Source organism: Leptopilina boulardi, unplaced genomic scaffold, assembly GCF_019393585.1.
Source record: "Leptopilina boulardi isolate dan_hultmark-lab unplaced genomic scaffold, ZJU_Lbou_2.1 LbouV2_229, whole genome shotgun sequence".
NCBI classification, from domain to species: domain Eukaryota; kingdom Metazoa; phylum Arthropoda; class Insecta; order Hymenoptera; family Figitidae; genus Leptopilina; species Leptopilina boulardi.
In genome coordinates, this window is record NW_026137784.1 from 2,692,829 (window position 1) to 2,718,020 (window position 25,192).

Below are 25,192 nucleotides of genomic sequence, written 5' to 3' on the forward strand. Positions count from 1 at the left end.
CATATCAGAAAAATATTTTTATCACGATTTTCATAAATGCAATTACATCATCTTTAAAACATTACGAGTAGAATATATTTTACAGTTAGAGAAAAATTTAAAAGTGCAATTAAAAAAAAAAAATTTTTTTCAAAAAACGAAAATTACAAAAACAGTTTTAAAAAATCTCTAATAATAAAATGAAATTAAAAAAATAAAATTACAAGAACAGTTTAAAAAATCTGTAATAATAAAATAAAATTAAAATTATTTTTTAATAGAAACATATTTTTAAAAAAAAACCATTAACTGATTTGAAAAAAAAAATACATTGTAATTCTTATTGGTGTGTATCATAACAATAATAATGAGCATTATCGCAATCATGAAAAGTTTAATTAAATAATTCTGTCAACTGGAAATTCCAATAGAGCGAAAATTGAATTTCCATTTTCGCATTTATTTTAAAAATAATTTAAAAAAGTAGAAAAAAAAATATATAAAAATACGTTTGACTTCGTGAATTACTATTTAAATAAAACAATAATGTTCATTAAGTTGTATATTAATTAACAACGAAGCTGAAGTACGTTTATGATAAACGATTTTTAAAGAAATAATTTTTTAAAATGAAAAATTCTGTTTTGCCTAAAAAATATTTTTTTTATAATTTGTTAATTAATGAAAACTATAAGAAATATTTTTTAGGCAAAAAATTATAGAATTTTTCATTTTAAAAAATTAATTCTTTAAAATCGCTTATTATAAACGTTGCGTACTTCAGCTTCGTAATTAACAATCAGCAATATTTATTATTGAAAAATAAAATTATAAATTTTATTTTATTATTTTATTAATTATGCATTATATGTTATATATGTAAAAAATATTTACTATTATTATTATTATTATTATTATTATTATTATTATTATAAATTTCAAATTTTAATTTTTTCCCATGTTTTTTTAATAACAAAAATGATAAAAAAAAATAGTGTGTAAAAAATTGTTTATTTACAAAACGTTGAAAAATATTAAAACCCCTGACTTTTAAAATGACATTCTCTGAAGGAGGTGGGGAGAAATTATAAAACAACAAATAAATTATGACTTCTGGAAAAGTAACTGGTCATCAGGGCCGATAAGAGAGGTGTAAAGAAAGAGGGGATTCAACATTCCAAAGAAATTTTTGAGTTTATAATCTGGCGATTCTGATTGGTTTAAACCGGAGGCTTGTACCTGAACAACATTGTCACACCTCTTTTCTGTCGACGTAATGTTTTTTTTTTCTTTTTTTTTTTGCTTTCAACTGAATTAAAAATTAAATTCCATGAAATTAATTATAAAAGAAGGTGTGGAACCTACCGACCAATCAAAATATGCCCTTCATCTTTTCCTCCTCGTATCCAGTATTTCAAGATCTCGCTCATCTAGTCTTTAGTTTAGTATTCGAAAAGCAACCTTCCTATATTGACACTTTTTTTGGTGTTTTTTTTTTTATTTTTTTGGAATCCTATCAAAAATTTCAAGTGTATTTTTATTATTTGAAGATTAAATAATGATATCTATTTTTTTTTAATGCAATTTTTAATTTGCTTTACGATTTTTATAGGGATTTCAAAGAAAGGGAAACAAATTTTCCGATATATGTAAAATTCTTCTTTTTTTTTTTTTAAATAATGTCTAATAATTTTGGAAGTTCACGCGAAAGATGGAATATTCAGGCATCGAATATTGCAAAAAAAACTTATAATCCAATAAGATCGATTGTGGAAAATATTGTTGTTGATCCAAATCCAAATAAAAAAATGATTGCACTTTCTATTGGTGAGTTCTTTACCGTTTTTTTTTTCGTAATAAAAATTTAGTAAAATTAATTGGGGGAAACAAAAAAATTATTATTTTCTTCTTAATAGTTAAAAAAAATTGAAAATTTTTGGGTTGATTTTCCGCATTAAATTTTGAACTTCGAGAGAAAGAGAGAGAGAGAGAGAGAGCTTTCAATTGCAGCTTTTGCAAGAAAATGAGAAATGAATTTTCGATTAGCGTTATATAGAAAGGATTTGGTGAGAGGAAAATCTAGGTTTGGATTAGTGGCCTGATAGACCCTTCTTGAATCCAATTTCAGAGAACATATCCTCGAATTCGTGTGCATGTTAACTCGATGTTTGTATATGAATAGAAAGTAGCACTTCAAAATCCATTTTATAACGAAACTCAATTACAATCAAAAATCGATCTTTCATTCTCGGTGAGTGTGTCAAGTACTAATAATGTAAATTGTTGAATTTTCAATCGCATTATAAACGTTAATAATTCCAATTAATTATACTCTTTAATTCGACATTCAATATCAATAATTTATTTAGTTTTTTTTTAATTACTTTTTTTATTTCTTTTTTTAAATATAAATATTTATTCACATTTTCTTCGACTTTGCATTTTTTTTATTAATTTTTTAATTATATCAAATTATTTTAATAATTATAATAATTTTATAAATAATTTTATATAAATAATACTATTATAATTTATAAGTATAATAATTGTATAAATAATTATAAATTTTATAAGTATAATAATTGTATAAATAATTATATATTAATAATATTTTTATAATTTATAATTGTTTTTTTTTATTATAAAATTTATAAATATAATAATTACTGATTTATAAGTTGTAATTAAAAATCGCGATTTGAATGATAAATTAAATATTTTTCTTATTTAGTTATCATTTGTCAAATAATTGAGATAGCTTTTATAAATTAAATAGCAAAATTTGCTTTCAAAATTCGGTAATGAACGACAGGGATAAAAGCCATATTTTGAGTGCACCATTAATTATATAGGATTACTATACTATTCCCTAATGTTACACTTTCGCTAATTGATTTTTCTTGTTATTAACATTAAAAATATGTTAACAGGTGATCCAACAACATTTGGGAATTTAAAACCAGCTAAAGAAGTCATTGAGGCTGTTCAAGAAAGTGTTTCTTCGCAATTATATAATGGATATGCGCCTTGTACAGGTAATTTTATTATTAATTATTTTTTTAAATTAATTATTATTAATTTGTTATCAATTGATTAATTATTATTATTAATAATTTATTATTATTGCCTATTTATTATTATTATTATTAATAATTAATTAATATTATTTAATTAATTAATTAATTAAATTATTAATTATTATTTTGTATTATTATCATTATTATTTGTTTATTAAAATTTAAGGAAAATATTTCTTTCTCTTTTTTTAAAATGGAAATCTCCGTTTTTTTTGGTGTAATTTTCCACATTTAAAAAAAATGAAAACATTTTACTTTGATATTTATGTAAAATTGTTGTTTTTCAAGGCTATCAAGCAGCTCGAGAGGCTGTTGCTCATTACAGCTCCAATGAGTTTTTAAAAGTGGATCCTCAGGTATGTTAAAGTTCATTTAATAAAAAATTTGATAATTTTTTTTTTCCTATATCAATTCTTTTTGATAAATTAATTATTTATAACAATTGCCGAATTTTAGTCAATAATACAGTTCCGTTCAATCATTTTTTGTTTCTTAAATTGTATTTTATAATAATAATAATAATAATAATAATAATAATAATAATAAAAATTAAAAAAAAATAATTACAATAATAGTAATTATAATAATAAAATTATAATATTAATAATCGAATCATAAAATTAGTTTAATTTCCCTAAAATCATTAAAATTGACTACTATGGAAAAGTGGAAAATTAATAATCGTTAAACGATAAATTAATTAGTGCTCTATAATAAAGTGTGTATAATTACTAGTGAATTTATAGTCTCACTTAAAGAAGATTTATTTTTTTTTTTCTTATTTTTCTTATTCTGTGCGCAAAATTTTAAGAAGATTTATTCTACTTACAATGAAGTTTCTGAGCTTATCTCTTGCACAGTCTCATTTTCGACTCCTCTGAATTATATATACATATATATATTTAATACTCTATAACCATTCTCCTACATTTTAACATTGGTGTGAATAGAAAGTCGGTTAAGCTATTAATCCTTTGAAAATGAAATTTGATGAGAAAATCGTTTTCTGCCGCGGCGCGAACCTTCAGTGACACAAACCGAAACGTGCTTTTCTATTTTACAAATGTATATATATATATATATATATATATATATATATATATATATATATATATATATATATATATATATATTTATGCATCGAGAGGGAATTTTAATTAAACTTCCGAATTTCATTTTCACAGATTTAATTAAGATTAAACGCAACACGCGCAATTATAATTATATTATTATGGAGAAAAATTTAATTTTTCCATATAACCCTAAAAACTACACTCGTAGGAAAAAAAATTTATTTATTTTTTTTTTTGGTTGAATCAATCAAAAGTTTACTTGGTTCAATTAAATTTATTCTCTAAATTTTAATTAGTGAACATTTCTTTACTAATTTAAATTATAGGGAAAATTTCTACTAATTTTTAGTTGTTTTTCCCTAAAATTTTAGTAGAAAAAAAAATTACTAAATCAAATGCTACACGGAAAAAAAAGAAAAAGTAATTTTTACTACTTTCATAGTAAAACGGAAACTGTCCGAAGTTTCTGCGCATTTCTATCAATTTTTACTTCAAAAATAGTAAAATTTACTATTTTTATTGTAAATTTTACTGTTTCGTAGTAATTTTTACTATTTTTGGAGTAAATTTTACTATTTTTGGAGTAACCCACTTGGAAAGATTCCCCGGAATGTGCCCCCTGGAGGTTCTATCAGATTTCCGCCGGAACTTCCAACGTAATACCGTCGGAATTCCATCGGAGTTCCAAAGAATTTCCGATGGGATTCCGACGGAATACCGATTAATTTTTTTCAAAAACTTTAGAGTCCTAATTCCGTTGGAATTCTGTCAGAATCAGAATTCCGCCGGAACTTCCAACATAATTCCGTCGGAATTCCATCGGAAATTCTTTGGAACTCCGATGGAATTACGTTGGAAGTTTCGGCGGAATTCCGATAGAACCTCCAGGGGGCATTTTCCGGGGAATCTTTCCAAGAGGGAAAAATTGCCAGAGATGAGCAGAAACTTCGGACAGTTACCGTTTTATTATGAAAGTAGTAAAAATTACTTTTTTTTCCGTGTAAATACTAAAATATTACAAATAGTAAATCAAATCAAATACCAAAAATTATAGTGAAATTTTTTTACTTATTTGAATATTATAGTGAACGAATTCTCACTAATTTGAATAAATCAAATTTAAAAAAAATCAAAACATCGTTTTGATACAAGAAAAAAAATGGTATATTTGGTTCAAAAAAATTTTTTCTCCGAGTGTAGAGATTTTTTTTTTTTTTGAAAATAAAAAAAAAATTTTTTTGAGAAAATAAAATGGCAAAATGTTTATAGGATGTAATCCTTTGTAGTGGATGTTCGTGCGCTTTGGATCTTTGCATTACAGCAGTTGCACGCGAAGGACAAAATATATTAATTCCAAAACCAGGTTTTTCGATATATCGAACACTCGCTGAGGGTCTTGGAATTACAGTGAGATCCTACAATCTAAGGGTGAATATATATATCTAAATATAAATTAATCCCGAAATATTCCTTTGTTTATCTCTTGAGAAATCTCATTATATTGTCAAGCGATCTGGAACATTATTCTGAATCGGGGGGAGGGGGGGGGTTTGTTTTAATATATGTAAAATAGTGTTGAGCAATTTAATTAATATATTGAGGAATATTATATTGTCATTTCAGCCCGATTGTGGCTGGGAAATTGATCTCGACAATTTAGAATCACAAATTGATGAATCAACCGCTGCTATTATTATAAATAATCCATCGAATCCATGTGGCTCGGTTTTTAGTCGTAATCATTTACACGATATTCTTGACATTGCTGCCAAATATTATGTACCAATTATTGCTGATGAAATTTACGAGCACATGGTATGTACTGTTTAGTTTTTTTTTTTTTTTGAAAAATTTATTTCAAATTGAAATTTTTTTTTTTGTATTTATATGGAAAATTAAAACTACCATTGATTTTCCACTTGGAAAGATTCCCCGGAAAGTTCACCCTGGAGGTTCTATCAAAATTCCGCCGGAACTACCAACGTAATTCCGTCAGAATTCCATCGGAGTTCCAAAGAATTTCCGATGGGGTTCCGACGGAGTTCCGACGGAAATCCGATTAATTTTTTCAAAATTTTAGAGTCCTAATTCCGTCATAATTCCATCGGAACTCCGTCGGAATTAGGAAATTCTTTGGAACTCCGATGGAATTCCGTCAGAATTCCATCGGAGTTCCAAAGAATTTCCGATGGGGTTCGGACGGAAATCCGATTAATTTTTTCAAAAATTTTAGAGTCCTAATTCCGTCGGAATTCCGTCAGAATCAGAATTCCGCTGGAACTTCCAACGTAATTCCATCGGAGTTCCAAAGAATTTCCTAATTCCGACGGAATTCCGATGGAATTAGGACTCTAAAATTTTGAAAAAATTAATCGGATTTCCGTCGGAACCGCATCGGAAATTCTTTGGAACTCCGATGGAATTCTGACGGAATTCCAAAGAATTTCCTTATTCCGACGGAGTTCCGATGGAATTATGACGGAATTAGGACTCTAAAATTTTGAAAAAATTAATCGGATTTCCGTCGGAACTCCGTCGGAATCCCATCGGAAATTCTTTGGAACTCCGATGGAATTCCTACGGAATTACGTTGGAACTTCCAGCGGAATTCTGATAGAACCTCCAGGGGGCACTTTCCGGAGAATCTTTCCAAGTGGTATTGAACTGGCACAAAAAATTTTGTTTGATTCAAATAATCGATTACTTAAATAAATATTTATTTGAATCAAAAAATAATTAGTTAATACAAATAAATATTTATTAAATATAAAATAATATTTATTTGATAATAGTTAAGTAATCGATTATTTGAATTCAATAAATTTGCAAATCACTGCTTAGCTGATATATGAAAATGCAAAAAAAAAAATACAGAAAACATCTTTAAAAAAAAAAAAACTGTTTTTTAATTAACTCAGGTTTTTCCCGGACGGAAATTTTATTCCTTGGCATCGTTATCAACGGAAGTTCCGATTTTATCCTGCAGTGGCTTAACCAAAAGGTAATTAACGTTTTATCGATTTTAAAAAAAAGGAATTCTACAATATTTTATTATAAATTAAAAAAAAAAAAAAACAATATAAAATTAATATTTTGAAAAAAATACACGCAATTTTTTTTTTCTACTTTCTCTTTGGCCCCGGAGACTGTGGGTCATACAGGCAATAACATAAATTTTCTCGCATATTTTCAATTTTTATTTCCTCTTTTTCTGTGTAGGTTTCTCGTACCTGGGTGGCGAATGGGTTGGATTATTATTCACGACCGGCAGAATATTTTAGGAAAAGAGGTGTGTGTATGTGAGTGTGAGTTTATTTTAATGAAACATGCGGCAAAGTTACAAACTTCTACTATTATAATATTATATAGACTTCGTTTGGGGCAAAAAAGAGAGAAGGGGGGGAGAGTTAGGAAGAAATGAATTTGTGATAAAATAAAGTGAGAGCTTGTTTCGGCGCGAGAGAAATGATTTTCTAAGAAAAAGCTTCCGCGATTAAGAGTTCACTTGCGTTTAAAGATTAATTTCACGATTAAAATTCACCTCGGCCAAGACTCAGACGCTTTCAATGTAATTCACTTTTCCACCAATGAGAATTAAAAGAAATTGTCGAGGATTAAATGGAACTTTTACTTCTGACGAATTGTTCGACTACATATATCTTGGAAAGGGAATTTTAATCCTGCGCGAGGGATTTTTCCAATTTTCTTTCAATTGGTTTTTATTTTTTTTGGATTAAATTTTCCAGCTTTTTGATTTTAATATATTATTATTTCAGAGTCTATTCAAAATAAAACCGCGAAAATAATTATATTTTTTACACAATTTTTTTTTTTTAAAGAATTAATATGAAACGAAAAAATTGATTTTATATTATACTGTGATTGTGAATATAAAAGAGAATTTAATATTTTCTAGATTCGAAAAGGACTGCATTGCTTAACTCAGAGAATAATTGGTAGTAATACGTTAATTCAAGGTGCGCTTCCTCGAATTTTGAGAGAAACGCCACAGAATTATTTCGATGAGATTATCCGAACTTTATATGTAAGTAAATGAAATTACAGAAAAATATATAATATTTAATAGAACTCAATTTTAAATAAAACATTACAATTAAAAATATTCACGATAAAAAATAAATAATAAAAAAATAGAATTAGAAAAAATAATTTATTAAAAATAAAAAAAACTAAAAACTTCAAAAAGAATAGTAAATATTAGAAAATATAAAAATAAAATAAAATTTTTGAATTATTAAAAATTTCAAAATTGTCCATTATTGGAAGAATAAAAAAAAAAAGAATTCATTTTGACAACAAAATAATAAAAACGGAAAAAATCGACAGCAGTAAAATGTTTAATTAAAAATAACGCACACTATACGGGGCTCAATTTTATTATTTAAACTTTGAAGCGAAAAAACAGAATCAGAGATGGCAAAAAATAGCAAATAAAAATTTTCCGAAGGAAATTAATTTCAAACTATGCGGAGAAAATTTACTAAAAAAAAAAAGAAAGGTCCTAGAAAGAGGCAAAATTTGTTTTTCATTAAATAAAATTGTTCTGTATAACAATTTTAATTTTCTAAGGAGAAAAAGAAGAAATATTTTATTTCAAGTAGAAAGAGAAAGATATATTTTTAAGTAGATAAATTTTTTCATGTGAAGGAATAAAAATTATTCTTTAAGTAGAAAAAATCTAGTATTGTCAGACAATATTTAAAGTAGGTGAAGTTGTCTCGTTTAAAGGCAGATTTTATTTTTAAGTAGAAAAAGCAAATTTTGTCAGACATTACATTTAAGTAGATCAAGTTTTTTTTTGCCAGACCACAACATTAATGTTTTTATTTTTAATCAATGATAGTGTCAATATTATTAATAATTATTATTATAAATATTACTATGATAACTAATAATAATTATTAGTCAATTATTTAATAACTAATAATAAATATTAATTAATTATCTAATAACTAATAAGAAATATTAATTAATTATTAATCTAATAACTAAAGAGAATTATTTATTACACGGAAAAAAAGAAAAAATAATTATTACTACTTTCATAGTAAAACGAGAACTGTCCGAAGTTTCTGCGCATCTCTGGCAACATTTACTCCAAAAATAGTAAAAATTACTACCGAATAGTAAAATTTACTACAAAAATAGTAAATTTTACTATTTTTAGAGTAAAAGTTACCATCAGTGATGGGCAAACACTTCGGACAGTTCTCGTTTTACTATGAAAGTAATAAAAATTACTTTTTCTTTTTTTCCGTATACTTATCTAATAATTAATAATTTATAGCTAATTATTTTTTCCTCAAAAACTTACTGGAAAGCAAATAATTTTCTCCGATACTTGAATAAACGATATCGATAATAATAAAACTAATAATAAGATATATTAGGGATAAATAAAGAAACTTATATGTTCGATTATGGTTTTAAAAGAATATCAGATTCGAATCCGTAAAAATGTTCATTGTTGCGGTGTACATAGTGCACGAAGGCAATTCCGGGATATCCGCTTTAGAGACAAGAACTTGTTATTACACACGTAGAACCACGATCGAGCATCCAGACGTGCTACAATAGTTTCAAAGTAACTATGCGCATCAAATAACTACATCCACTTGATAGAATGGACAATTGCAACAAGTTAATGGAACTTGTCTGTCTCATTTAATAATCTTATTCACATATTTGATTGTCACCCATCTCTATACTGTATTTGCAATACAAAATTATCCATTTATCTCTCTCTCTATATATATATAAATATAAGAAAAATTAAAGAAAAATTTAAAAATTTTTGAGTAGTTTTTTATGATGAAAAATGCTTTAATGGTGGAGACAAAGGTCTTCCTCTACTCGTATCAGGCTGTCAATTTTTTTCTACACTTTTATGTATATTTTGTGCAAGAAAATGCAATAAAATAGTCCGCCTAAGAAAAATTGAATTATATTGGGAACTTTTTTATAATTTTGGTTTTTTTGGTAAAATGACTTTTAGGTGGTAATAGGTGTCTTCCTCTACTCGTATTTGGCTGTCAATTTTTTTTTACACTTTTAGGTGTATTTTGTGCAAGAAAATGCAATAAAATAGTCCGCCTAAGAAAAATTGAATTATATTGGGAACTTTTTTATAATTTTGGTTTTTTTGGTAAAATGACTTTTAGGTGGTAATAGGTGTCTTCCTCTACTCGTATTTGGCTGTCAATTTTTTTCTACACTTTTAGGTGTATTTTGTGCAAGAAAATGCAATAAAATAGTCCGCCTAAGAAAAATTGAATTATATTGGGAACTTTTTTATAATTTTGGATTTATGGGTAAAATGACTTTTAGGTGGTAATAGGTGTCTTCCTCTACTCGTATTTGGCTGTCAACTTTTTTCTACACTTTTAGGTGTATTTTGTGCAAGAAAATGCAATAAAATAGTCCGCCTAAGAAAAATTGAATTATATTGGGAACTTTTTTATAATTTTGGTTTTTTTGGTAAAATGACTTTTAGGTGGTAATAGGTGTCTTCCTCTACTCGTATTTGGCTGTCAATTTTTTTTTACACTTTTAGGTGTATTTTGTGCAAGAAAATGCAATAAAATAGTCCGCCTAAGAAAAATTGAATTATATTGGGAACTTTTTTATAATTTTGGTTTTTTTGGTAAAATGACTTTTAGGTGGTAATAGGTGTCTTCCTCTACTCGTATTTGGCTGTCAATTTTTTTCTACACTTTTAGGTGTATTTTGTGCAAGAAAATGCAATAAAATAGTCCGCCTAAGAAAAATTGAATTATATTGGGAACTTTTTTATAATTTTGGTTTTTTTGGTAAAATGACTTTTAGGTGGTAATAGGTGTCTTCCTCTACTCGTATTTGGCTGTCAATTTTTTTCTACACTTTTAGGTGTATTTTGTGCAAGAAAATGCAATAAAATAGTCCGCCTAAGAAAAATTGAGTTATATTGGGAACTTTTTTATAATTTTGGTTTTTTTGGTAAAATGACTTTTAGGTGGTAATAGGTGTCTTCCTCTACTCGTATTTGGCTGTCAATTTTTTTCTACACTTTTAGGTGTATTTTGTGCAAGAAAATGCAATAAAATAGTCCGCCTAAGAAAAATTGAATTATATTGGGAACTTTTTTATAATTTTGGATTTATGGGTAAAATGACTTTTAGGTGGTAATAGGTGTCTTCCTCTACTCGTATTTGGCTGTCAACTTTTTTCTACACTTTTAGGTGTATTTTGTGCAAGAAAATGCAATAAAATAGTCCGCCTAAGAAAAATTGAATTATATTGGGAACTTTTTTTTAATTTTGGTTTTTTTGGTAAAATGACTTTTAGGTGGTAATAGGTGTCTTCCTCTACTCGTATTTGGCTGTCAACTTTTTTCTACACTTTTAGGTGTATTTTGTGCAAGAAAATGCAATAAAATAGTCCGCCTAAGAAAAATTGAATTATATTGGGAACTTTTTTTTAATTTTGGTTTTTTTGGTAAAATGACTTTTAGGTGGTAATAGGTGTCTTCCTCTACTCGTATTTGGCTGTCAATTTTTTTCTACACTTTTATGTGTATTTTGTGCAAGAAAATGCAATAAAATAGTCCGCCTAAGAAAAATTGAGTTATATTGGGAACTTTTTTATAATTTTGGTTTTTTTGGTAAAATGACTTTTAGGTGGTAATAGGTGTCTTCCTCTACTCGTATTTGGCTGTCAATTTTTTTCTACACTTTTAGGTGTATTTTGTGCAAGAAAATGCAATAAAATAGTCCGCCTAAGAAAAATTGAATTATATTGGGAACTTTTTTATAATTTTGGATTTATGGGTAAAATGACTTTTAGGTGGTAATAGGTGTCTTCCTCTACTCGTATTTGGCTGTCAACTTTTTTCTACACTTTTAGGTGTATTTTGTGCAAGAAAATGCAATAAAATAGTCCGCCTAAGAAAAATTGAGTTATATTGGGAACTTTTTTATAATTTTGGTTTTTTTGGTAAAATGACTTTTAGGTGGTAATAGGTGTCTTCCTCTACTCGTATTTGGCTGTCAATTTTTTTCTACACTTTTAGGTGTATTTTGTGCAAGAAAATGCAATAAAATAGTCCGCCTAAGAAAAATTGAGTTATATTGGGAACTTTTTTATAATTTTGGTTTTTTTGGTAAAATGACTTTTAGGTGGTAATAGGTGTCTTCCTCTACTCGTATTTGGCTGTCAATTTTTTTCTACACTTTTAGGTGTATTTTGTGCAAGAAAATGCAATAAAATAGTCCGCCTAAGAAAAATTGAATTATATTGGGAACTTTTTTATAATTTTGGATTTATGGGTAAAATGACTTTTAGGTGGTAATAGGTGTCTTCCTCTACTCGTATTTGGCTGTCAATTTTTTTCTACACTTTTAGGTGTATTTTGTGCAAGAAAATGCAATAAAATAGTCCGCCTAAGAAAAATTGAATTATATTGGGAACTTTTTTATAATTTTGGTTTTTTTGGTAAAATGACTTTTAGGTGGTAATAGGTGTCTTCCTCTACTCGTATTTGGCTGTCAATTTTTTTCTACGCTTTTAGGTGTATTTTGTGCAAGAAAATGCAATAAAATAGTCCGCCTAAGAAAAATTGAATTATATTGGGAACTTTTTTATAATTTTGGATTTATGGGTAAAATGACTTTTAGGTGGTAATAGGTGTCTTCCTCTACTCGTATTTGGCTGTCAACTTTTTTCTACACTTTTAGGTGTATTTTGTGCAAGAAAATGCAATAAAATAGTCCGCCTAAGAAAAATTGAATTATATTGGGAACTTTTTTATAATTTTGGTTTTTTTGGTAAAATGACTTTTAGGTGGTAATAGGTGTCTTCCTCTACTCGTATTTGGCTGTCAATTTTTTTCTACACTTTTAGGTGTATTTTGTGCAAGAAAATGCAATAAAATAGTCCGCCTAAGAAAAATTGAATTATATTGGGAACTTTTTTATAATTTTGGATTTATGGGTAAAATGACTTTTAGGTGGTAATAGGTGTCTTCCTCTACTCGTATTTGGCTGTCAACTTTTTTCTACACTTTTAGGTGTATTTTGTGCAAGAAAATGCAATAAAATAGTCCGCCTAAGAAAAATTGAGTTATATTGGGAACTTTTTTATAATTTTGGTTTTTTTGGTAAAATGACTTTTAGGTGGTAATAGGTGTCTTCCTCTACTCGTATTTGGCTGTCAATTTTTTTCTACACTTTTAGGTGTATTTTGTGCAAGAAAATGCAATAAAATAGTCCGCCTAAGAAAAATTGAATTATATTGGGAACTTTTTTATAATTTTGGTTTTTTTGGTAAAATGACTTTTAGGTGGTAATAGGTGTCTTCCTCTACTCGTATTTGGCTGTCAATTTTTTTCTACACTTTTAGGTGTATTTTGTGCAAGAAAATGCAATAAAATAGTCCGCCTAAGAAAAATTGAGTTATATTGGGAACTTTTTTATAATTTTGGTTTTTTTGGTAAAATGACTTTTAGGTGGTAATAGGTGTCTTCCTCTACTCGTATTTGGCTGTCAATTTTTTTCTACACTTTTAGGTGTATTTTGTGCAAGAAAATGCAATAAAATAGTCCGCCTAAGAAAAATTGAATTATATTGGGAACTTTTTTATAATTTTGGATTTATGGGTAAAATGACTTTTAGGTGGTAATAGGTGTCTTCCTCTACTCGTATTTGGCTGTCAACTTTTTTCTACACTTTTAGGTGTATTTTGTGCAAGAAAATGCAATAAAATAGTCCGCCTAAGAAAAATTGAATTATATTGGGAACTTTTTTTTAATTTTGGTTTTTTTGGTAAAATGACTTTTAGGTGGTAATAGGTGTCTTCCTCTACTCGTATTTGGCTGTCAACTTTTTTCTACACTTTTAGGTGTATTTTGTGCAAGAAAATGCAATAAAATAGTCCGCCTAAGAAAAATTGAATTATATTGGGAACTTTTTTTTAATTTTGGTTTTTTTGGTAAAATGACTTTTAGGTGGTAATAGGTGTCTTCCTCTACTCGTATTTGGCTGTCAATTTTTTTCTACACTTTTATGTGTATTTTGTGCAAGAAAATGCAATAAAATAGTCCGCCTAAGAAAAATTGAGTTATATTGGGAACTTTTTTATAATTTTGGTTTTTTTGGTAAAATGACTTTTAGGTGGTAATAGGTGTCTTCCTCTACTCGTATTTGGCTGTCAATTTTTTTCTACACTTTTAGGTGTATTTTGTGCAAGAAAATGCAATAAAATAGTCCGCCTAAGAAAAATTGAATTATATTGGGAACTTTTTTATAATTTTGGATTTATGGGTAAAATGACTTTTAGGTGGTAATAGGTGTCTTCCTCTACTCGTATTTGGCTGTCAACTTTTTTCTACACTTTTAGGTGTATTTTGTGCAAGAAAATGCAATAAAATAGTCCGCCTAAGAAAAATTGAATTATATTGGGAACTTTTTTTTAATTTTGGTTTTTTTGGTAAAATGACTTTTAGGTGGTAATAGGTGTCTTCCTCTACTCGTATTTGGCTGTCAATTTTTTTCTACACTTTTATGTGTATTTTGTGCAAGAAAATGCAATAAAATAGTCCGCCTAAGAAAAATTGAGTTATATTGGGAACTTTTTTATAATTTTGGTTTTTTTGGTAAAATGACTTTTAGGTGGTAATAGGTGTCTTCCTCTACTCGTATTTGGCTGTCAATTTTTTTCTACACTTTTAGGTGTATTTTGTGCAAGAAAATGCAATAAAATAGTCCGCCTAAGAAAAATTGAATTATATTGGGAACTTTTTTATAATTTTGGATTTATGGGTAAAATGACTTTTAGGTGGTAATAGGTGTCTTCCTCTACTCGTATTTGGCTGTCAACTTTTTTCTACACTTTTAGGTGTATTTTGTGCAAGAAAATGCAATAAAATAGTCCGCCTAAGAAAAATTGAATTATATTGGGAACTTTTTTATAATTTTGGTTTTTTTGGTAAAATGACTTTTAGGTGGTAATAGGTGTCTTCCTCTACTCGTATTTGGCTGTCAATTTTTTTCTACACTTTTAGGTGTATTTTGTGCAAGAAAATGCAATAAAATAGTCCGCCTAAGAAAAATTGAATTATATTGGGAACTTTTTTATAATTTTGGATTTATGGGTAAAATGACTTTTAGGTGGTAATAGGTGTCTTCCTCTACTCGTATTTGGCTGTCAATTTTTTTCTACACTTTTAGGTGTATTTTGTGCAAGAAAATGCAATAAAATAGTCCGCCTAAGAAAAATTGAGTTATATTGGGAACTTTTTTATAATTTTGGTTTTTTTGGTAAAATGACTTTTAGGTGGTAATAGGTGTCTTCCTCTACTCGTATTTGGCTGTCAATTTTTTTCTACACTTTTAGGTGTATTTTGTGCAAGAAAATGCAATAAAATAGTCCGCCTAAGAAAAATTGAATTATATTGGGAACTTTTTTATAATTTTGGATTTATGGGTAAAATGACTTTTAGGTGGTAATAGGTGTCTTCCTCTACTCGTATTTGGCTGTCAACTTTTTTCTACACTTTTAGGTGTATTTTGTGCAAGAAAATGCAATAAAATAGTCCGCCTAAGAAAAATTGAATTATATTGGGAACTTTTTTATAATTTTGGATTTATGGGTAAAATGACTTTTAGGTGGTAATAGGTGTCTTCCTCTACTCGTATTTGGCTGTCAATTTTTTTCTACACTTTTAGGTGTATTTTGTGCAAGAAAATGCAATAAAATAGTCCGCCTAAGAAAAATTGAATTATATTGGGAACTTTTTTTTAATTTTGGTTTTTTTGGTAAAATGACTTTTAGGTGGTAATAGGTGTCTTCCTCTACTCGTATTTGGCTGTCAATTTTTTTCTACACTTTTATGTGTATTTTGTGCAAGAAAATGCAATAAAATAGTCCGCCTAAGAAAAATTGAATTATATTGGGAACTTTTTTATAATTTTGGTTTTTTTGGTAAAATGACTTTTAGGTGGTAATAGGTGTCTTCCTCTACTCGTATTTGGCTGTCAATTTTTTTCTACACTTTTATGTGTATTTTGTGCAAGAAAATGCAATAAAATAGTCCGCCTAAGAAAAATTGAATTATATTGGGAACTTTTTTATAATTTTGGTTTTTTTGGTAAAATGACTTTTAGGTGGTAATAGGTGTCTTCCTCTACTCGTATTTGGCTGTCAATTTTTTTCTACACTTTTAGGTGTATTTTGTGCAAGAAAATGCAATAAAATAGTCCGCCTAAGAAAAATTGAATTATATTGGGAACTTTTTTTTAATTTTGGTTTTTTTGGTAAAATGACTTTTAGGTGGTAATAGGTGTCTTCCTCTACTCGTATTTGGCTGTCAATTTTTTTCTACACTTTTAGGTGTATTTTGTGCAAGAAAATGCAATAAAATAGTCCGCCTAAGAAAAATTGAGTTATATTGGGAACTTTTTTATAATTTTGGTTTTTTTGGTAAAATGACTTTTAGGTGGTAATAGGTGTCTTCCTCTACTCGTATTTGGCTGTCAATTTTTTTCTACACTTTTAGGTGTATTTTGTGCAAGAAAATGCAATAAAATAGTCCGCCTAAGAAAAATTGAATTATATTGGGAACTTTTTTATAATTTTGGATTTATGGGTAAAATGACTTTTAGGTGGTAATAGGTGTCTTCCTCTACTCGTATTTGGCTGTCAATTTTTTTCTACACTTTTAGGTGTATTTTGTGCAAGAAAATGCAATAAAATAGTCCGCCTAAGAAAAATTGAATTATATTGGGAACTTTTTTATAATTTTGGATTTATGGGTAAAATGACTTTTAGGTGGTAATAGGTGTCTTCCTCTACTCGTATTTGGCTGTCAACTTTTTTCTACACTTTTAGGTGTATTTTGTGCAAGAAAATGCAATAAAATAGTCCGCCTAAGAAAAATTGAATTATATTGGGAACTTTTTTATAATTTTGGATTTATGGGTAAAATGACTTTTAGGTGGTAATAGGTGTCTTCCTCTACTCGTATTTGGCTGTCAATTTTTTTCTACACTTTTAGGTGTATTTTGTGCAAGAAAATGCAATAAAATAGTCCGCCTAAGAAAAATTGAATTATATTGGGAACTTTTTTATAATTTTGGATTTATGGGTAAAATGACTTTTAGGTGGTAATAGGTGTCTTCCTCTACTCGTATTTGGCTGTCAACTTTTTTCTACACTTTTAGGTGTATTTTGTGCAAGAAAATGCAATAAAATAGTCCGCCTAAGAAAAATTGAATTATATTGGGAACTTTTTTATAATTTTGGATTTATGGGTAAAATGACTTTTAGGTGGTAATAGGTGTCTTCCTCTACTCGTATTTGGCTGTCAACTTTTTTCTACACTTTTAGGTGTATTTTGTGCAAGAAAATGCAATAAAATAGTCCGCCTAAGAAAAATTGAAATATATTGGGAACTTTTTTTTTACGATACACGTTTTGAAGGTATTTAAAGGTACACAGAAAATTAAAAGGCATTAAAATAAGCTGCAACGCTTATTATTTTAATCCAATTTTGCTTATTTTAATACCAAAATGGATTAAAATAAGCAAAATTGGATTAAAATAATAAGCGTTGCAGCTTATTTTAATGCCTTTTAATTTTCTGTGTATATTTCTTATTTCATAATAAGTTTGTTTACATGTATATAAATAAATAAATAAATAATAATAGTAATAATAGTAAAAAAATAATAAAAAAATAATTAAAGTAATAGTAAAAAATAACACGTAATAAATTCTTTACCTGGAACAGCGAAATGTTTCACTAAAACAGTGTAAGTTTTTGCTGTTCTAAAGATACTTATCGCTGTTCCAAATAAAAAAATTTTCCGTGAATAATATATAATATTAATAATAATAATAATAATAATAATAATAATAAATATAAACAAATAATAATGATAATAATAGTAATTGAATAAATTTGAATATGAAAATCGAAGAAAATATGCTATTTCTTTTGTGAAATATGAAATGGAGAAATGAATATGAAAATCAGGACAATTACTCGTGATTATTGATTTTTGTTATAGCGATGCAATAAGAGAATGTTGATGAACAAACACAAATGATGATAATTGAAGTTAAAACATAAACTATATACTGTCGTACTAAAACACGACACTAAATTTGCATTTTAATTTTACTCAAATTTTTCTTATTTTTCTTTTTATTCTATTTGCAGAATCACTCAAAGTTAACGTATAATTACATCGTAAATATTCCAGGACTTAAACCAATCATGCCAGACGGCGCCATGTATATGATGGTAAAATTTTAACATTATATATGTTATTTATGTAATATTTAATCGTGCGTGTACATATGAGTTAATTAAAACTGACAAAATTCCTTTTGTCTTCTCCTCAATTAATTAATTAAACTGTTATGACCTTTTGTTTAAAATATATATATACGATAATTTTAAATTATAATTATTCCACCTAATTTGAATGTAACTAAATACTTAATATTTTATCGAAATTAAATTTATATATATACCAATATGCTGTAGGTGATTTAATTAAAATTTCCTTTAACTTTCAACTAATTTTGTTAATTATTTTCCAGGTACAAATTGATTTGAATTCATTTCCGGAATTTCAATCGGATCTTGAATTTGTGCAACGATTATTAGCAGAGGAATCAGTTTTTTGTCTTCCTGGATTGGTATAATAAAAGAATCTTTTAATTTTTTTCAAAGTTTTTTCTTTAAAACTGACCTTTAAAATTAGATTCATTTAAATTTATTTGTGATGCTGATCCAGATAAAAATTTTTTATGGAAAGTGCACAAAAATTTTCTATAAAAATTCCATAGAAATTTCACCAAGTTTTATATGGAATTTCTATGAAACTTCTATGGACTTTCCATCAAGTTTACATGGACTTTTCATGTAACTGTGTAATTGAATTTCATTTCGAAAATTCATGGAAAATCCATGGAATTTTTATGGACAGTCCATTGATTGAATTTTCTTATAAAACTGTTGAAAATTATATGGAAATTTGATAAAAATTCTTTCCATAGAAATTCCATGTAAAAATGTAATTTTTATGAAAAGTCAATGGAAATTTATATGCAGGTAATTAATTAACTTTAATTAATTTGAATCAATTTAATATTATCAAGTTAAATGTGTAATTGAATTTACTTTGAAAAATTGATGAAGGAAATTGTACTTTCCATGGAAAGTTCATGGAATCTTTATGAAAATTCCATCGATTGGATTTCTTTGGAAAACTGTTGGAAAATCTATGAAAATTTAATGAAAATTCCATGTAAATTTAATGGAAAGTCTATGGAAATTTGATAGTTAATGGAAAATCTCTGGAAATTTTATGGAAAATTCATAGTAAATGATATGAAAATTTAATGAAAATTCCATGTAAATTTAATGAAAAGTCCAGAAAAATTCCATTTTATGGAATTTTTTTTAGAAAAATTCATGGAAATTTGATGTTATTTCTAGGGAATTTTCTTGAAAATTTCTCGAGGCACTTCACGGTGGAATTTTTTTTTTCACATGAACTTCAGCATTGTATTTTTATTTTACTATAAATAAAAATCTATCTTTCAAAAAAATCATTTTAATAATGAAAAAATATATATTTTTTAAAACAATTTTTAATAATTCCTTTTGTTTGTAAATAAATTAATCTAAATTATCTCCTAATTTTTTCCACTATTTTGATTCTTTTTTTTCAAATTTTAAATTAAAATTTTATTTTTTTTTTCAAATTTTCTTTGTTTTAGTGCTTTGATTATCCATCCTATATGAGACTGGTAATTACACTACCGATAGAAATGTTGGAGGAGGCATGCAACAGAATTGAACAATTTTGCATGAGGCATCACATCAAAACTTCTCAATCGAGAAATTCTCTAGATGGCATTGTCATTCCATATTAGGCACCATATATATAATATAATAAATATCATATTATGATAATATAAGCTATCTCTAAATTCCTATATCTTAAGTTTGTACATAGTTGTAAACATTTTTTTTTTATATATAAATTGTTCTAGTGTGATTAAATACATAAGATTTTTTTTTTTTTCCTACAAAATATGTGTTCTATTTTTATCTCCTGAAACTATTTTCGCAATGTACAATAATTTATCATTCAAAAGTTCGCGCATGGAAATTTTTCTCATAAATTATTATTATTCTTTTGCATCTTTTATATGTATATATATACACTATTATATAAAAAGACGCGAAAAAGAATTATATAAAATACGATAAAAGAATAAAAATCGCGAATTTAGAGATAAAATCCTAAAATAACAAATTCTCGATATGTATATGAAAACGAGATTTCTAAAAAATAATTATAGTCATTATTATGTAAAATTCATTATTGAAATGAAAATATTTTTTAAAATCATTAAAAAATGATTATTTTCTTTTTTGAACCACAAATTTAAAAAATCGTACCATCAGTGAATAGAAAAAATGAATGGAAGAATTCCTTTACAGAGAGGAAAGGGGGGACCGCCCATTATAAATATATATATAGTGAATAATATATAATGTACACAAAACTATGTTGCGCAGTGCAAGCTCATTTGTGCACGCGAAATGATGAGTTCAGTCCATAAGCCAATTATAAAGTACACGGACATAATAAGCCACAGCAGTGTATCTATGAAAGTTTCGCGACCACAATGCCTCTATAAACCGGAAGTATAATATATAGTCACAAATATTCTAGACATAATTTAAATCGTACAACTTTCTCAAAACATTCAATTATACGATTAAACTTTCTTATCTTCTATATATATTCTCTAAATTTGAATTAGTGAGAATTCGTTCACTAATTTAAATTAGCAAAGATTTACACTTTTTAGTTATTTTTCATTTTACTAAAAATGTAATAAAAAAAAAATATTATTGTATCAAATAGTAATATTTTATTAAAAAATTCATGAAAATTTCTACTAATTTTTTAGTCATTTTTCACTTAAACTTTAGTAAAATTTTTACTAATTCAAATTTAGAGAGTACGGCATTATTTATTTAATTTATAAATCAATTTATTGTAATTGATTTTAGATGAAAAATTTTCATTTAACATTTAATATTATAATTAAATAATAATACGAATATATAATTGACTCATGAACTGTTTCATAAATTAAATAAGAATTGGGTTAAATAAAAAAAAAAAAATGACTCACCGATTGTAGAATCCGTTTGGGACCGTTTTTCTTCATCTTTCCTCTTCTTCAGGTTATCAGGAAATAGACTGAAAATTAAAAAAATTCATTAATTCTATTACACAGGTAGTTCTGAATTGTATATATATACAAAAAAAATTTATTTGATTCCAATAAATCGGTTACTTTACTATTATCAAATAAATATTTATTTGATAAATAGTAACAAATTATTTGAGTCAAATAAATTTTTTTTTCAATGTATCCAAAATTTGAAAAAATTGTTATACTATCAGTATTTAATCTATTAATATAATAAATAATTAATAATATTAATAATAATAATAATAAAAATAATAATAATAATAAATAATAATTTGAATAAATACTATTATAATATGAATATAACTTGGCTTATAGAAAATAAATCAGTTTTATCCACAAAATTTAAATTTGTCTTGATAAAATTAAAAATTAAAAAAGCAAACTCATACAGAGTGACACACGGCGAGTGTTTTTATGAAAAATATTATTTTTATGTTACGTGTATGTACTTTTGTTTTCATGTAAAGAACAGGTGTTCAACTCGACTCGTGTCAGTTAAAATGAGCGATGGAGGCGTGGTAAAATGCAATTTTTCTTCTTATAATGCATTTTTATTGTTTTATTTATATATATATATATTTTTTAAACTCTCCGAGACATTTTAAGTTAAATTGTGGGTTGTGCTTTATGACCCATATTGTATGTTTTCCCATTGACCCGGAATTAAGCCATTTTATTCAATGAAAAAAGATTAATTTTTTTTTTTTTAAATCAATCATGAATCATTTTTAGATTACAATATTCATATTGTAAAATTGTTATTTAGATTGAATAACTAAAATTTACAATAAGTTTCAGAAAACGATTTTATTATAGAGTCGATTCTTTTTGAAAATAATTTTTTTTTTCAAATGCAAAAAAAATTGCATTCATATATTGTCACGTATATATGTGAAAGGGAATATTTCAATTTATCTTCATCTCTACCAGTCAGTTGATAACCTATTGTTTAATTTTTTTTTTCTTTTTTTTTTTTACTAGTCAGTTTCCATTTTCACGTTTTTATTGGAATTAAATTTTTATCATTGAGTTTAAAGAATATTATTGATATTCAGAAAAATTGTTTTTTACAAAAATTTATTTTTTGTCATTATCAAAAAACAATAAAAACAAATTTTACCTTCATTTTGATGGTGACAAATTTTTTTGATTTTTAATAATATTTTATAAACAAATTAATCCACGTTTATTAAATTATTGAAATTAAGAAATGAATATATTTTCTATCAATTCGTCAAACAAATTTTTATAGTATTAATTATTATGAAACAAGGGCGAAAAATAATTGTTAATATTAAAAAAAAGGGAATTGAAAAAAAATCTTCAAATTTATTGACTAAATCGTGTAAATATTATAATTAATTATTAACAAACTTAAGAGCTTCTGGTGATAAAGTTATTCTTCGAAGATATGTGCTTTAACATAAACCTAAAATTTTAGATTGTAAACGGCCTTGAAACTTATAAATAATTAATTTTCTTAGAGTGTATCTTGAACAATGCTCTTCAAAATAAGGAATAAATGCAGAAAATAAAATCTGACAAACTATCGTATAGTTGAAGTAAAAAATAAATAGGGGCAAAAAAAACTCCCAAAATAAATAAATAATAAATAAAATAAATAATAATTTGCAAAATAAATAAAAATTGAATTAAAAAAAAAATTATATTCTCTTTGAAAATTCGCTTAAACTTTGTAAATTCTAAATAAATAGAAATTCGGCCCAATGCGTGAAATTAGAGTTTTTTACATGCGCAGTAGATCCAAATACGATTTTCTCCTGCGCAGTAAGTAAATAAAGTATCAAATAATAAATAAAAATAAATAAAATAAATAATAATTTGCAAAATAAATAAAAATTAAATTAAAAAGAAATAATTCTCTTTCAAAATTCTGATTAAACAGAAATTCGGCCCAAAGCGCGGAGTTAGAGTTTTTCACCTGCGCAGTAGATCCAAATACGATTTTCTCCTGCGCAATAAGTAAATAAAGTATCAAATAATAAATAAAAATTAATAAAATAAATAATAATTTGCAAATACAAATAAAAATTAAATTAAAAAGAAATAATTCTCTTTCAAAATTCTAATTAAACAGAAATTCGGCCCAAAGCGCGGAGTTAGAGTTTTTCACCTGCGCAGTAGATCCAAATACGATTTTATCCTGCGCAATAAGTAAATAAAGTATCAAATAATAAATAAAAATTAATAAAATAAATAATAATTTGCAAAACAAATAAAAATTAAATTAAAAAGAAATAATTCTCTTTCAAAATTCTTATTAAACAGAAATTCGGCCCAAAGCGCGGAGTTAAGAGTTTTTTACCTGCGCAGTAGATCCAAATACGATTTTCTCCTGCGCAGTAGATAAAAATCGCACCTAAACTACATTATAATTATTTTTTAACGCCCATCGTCAATTAAAACAACGTTTTTTCAAATTTTTCTCAAAAAATTCTTCTAAAAATGCAATTTATAGTTTGAAAGGCAATTTCACGCACGTTTTAGGTATATTTAGCTGCACGTAAATGTAAATTTACGTGAGTGTATTGATGTGTGGCCATGTTCAGAAATGTTAAACAGGCGCTCTCAGGTGTATGTATACATATGTATGTACAACACTTGGAGTGACGTGGAAGGTGACTGGCATGAAGTGGTCGTTTCCTGTTGGCTTGTGAATGCTACCCCTTTCACCCCACCCCCCCAATTCTCCAGAAACTTTTGACTTGAAACTGAAATAGGGGGTTTAGGTGCGATGCTCGAGGCGTTGAATTATACTCGAAAATAAGGGCACAGTTCGCGCATATAATGACGGCAATCCTATCGAGTCGCGCAGTGATCGCGACACGTAACCGTGAACTCTAAGGTTTAAGGAAGCTTTATATACAGCTAAGGGGGAATTTCTCAACCCCTCCTACTCCAAATGGGGTGGAAAATCGACATCGTATAGCCAAAAGGCGTCGCGACGCTTACATAAGGATTTATCTAAGTGGCAATTGATCGTGTCATTTTTCAAAAAAAAAAAAAAAAAAAAAGTTCTAGCGCAAGTATTACAGGGTTCTACAAAAAAAGGCTTAAACTTGCAAAAATGAAAAAAAAAAAAAAACCACCGTTGAACTTTATTTCCCCGAGTACAATTTCTCTTTTTAACGGAAAATTTATTGCGGCAAGAAAGACAAATTTAAGTAAGGGAATCGATCGTGACATTTTTATTTAAGGTAGCGCAGTTTTAAAAGGCTTCTCGAAAAAAAAGTACCGCGAGAAATAAAAGAGAAGATAAAACTTGTAATTTATATATATATATTTTTTTTATGTCATATTTGATTTACGTATAACAATTTATTTAATATTTGTATAGAGTAAAAATTAATTTCTCTTTTATTTCAAGATTTCATTTGCTCAAAGAAAATATTTATTAGATATTATTTTTTTAACAATTAAAATAAGTATTTTTTTTAAAACTACAGCCAATATTTACACGGTCTATCAATAAAATTTAATAGATGAATAGAAAATATTGTTCATAAATTAGGTCAAAGAGATTGAATATTAGTACTGGAGGAAAGAAAAAAAATTATTTCAAGAATCAGTGGCATGTTAAATTGAAATCGCGGGGGTAAAAAAACTATTTTAAAAACATGAAATTATTTTAAATGGAAAATTATATATTCTTCAAAAAAAGAAAAGAAAAAGACTTACCCTTAATGTCTGAATAAACAGAAGGTAAATTTTTCCTTTCCATCGATATATATAGAAATC

The 25,192-nt window shown here is 26.6% G+C and overlaps 2 protein-coding genes and 1 long non-coding RNA gene across 6 annotated transcripts in view; all 3 read left to right on the forward strand.

Annotated features, from left to right (window-relative positions):
• Nucleotides 1-1,448: 1,448 nt before the first annotated feature.
• LOC127280089 (tyrosine aminotransferase) lies at nt 1,449-20,222 on the forward strand. The gene is made up of 11 exons (XM_051302881.1): nt 1,449-1,806; nt 2,910-3,014; nt 3,345-3,412; nt 5,399-5,557; nt 5,753-5,944; nt 7,048-7,130; nt 7,349-7,418; nt 8,046-8,174; nt 18,345-18,428; nt 18,731-18,829; nt 19,916-20,222. Exons 1-11 carry the CDS (start codon nt 1,659-1,661, stop codon nt 20,069-20,071), a joined length of 1,293 nt encoding a protein of 430 aa, XP_051158838.1. The 5' UTR covers nt 1,449-1,658; the 3' UTR covers nt 20,072-20,222.
• On the forward strand, nt 11,576-16,609 carry LOC127280102 (uncharacterized). 4 transcript variants are annotated; one of them, XR_007842782.1, is made up of 4 exons: nt 11,576-11,639; nt 11,972-12,031; nt 12,696-13,193; nt 15,518-16,609. It is a non-coding gene; the product is annotated as an uncharacterized LOC127280102 (long non-coding RNA). The 4 variants fall into 4 exon arrangements; XR_007842784.1 differs by having other exon boundaries at nt 13,028-13,193; XR_007842781.1 differs by lacking the exon at nt 11,576-11,639 and having other exon boundaries at nt 11,658-12,031.
• Nucleotides 20,223-20,778: 556 nt separating the features above from the next.
• Nucleotides 20,779-25,192, forward strand: part of LOC127280075 (neural-cadherin) — a 141,695-nt gene continuing 137,281 nt past the window's right edge. Inside the window, exon 1 of the mRNA XM_051302842.1 lies at nt 20,779-20,852. The gene's annotated coding sequence lies outside the window, so the exon portion shown is untranslated. The remainder of the gene's footprint in view (nt 20,853-25,192) is intronic.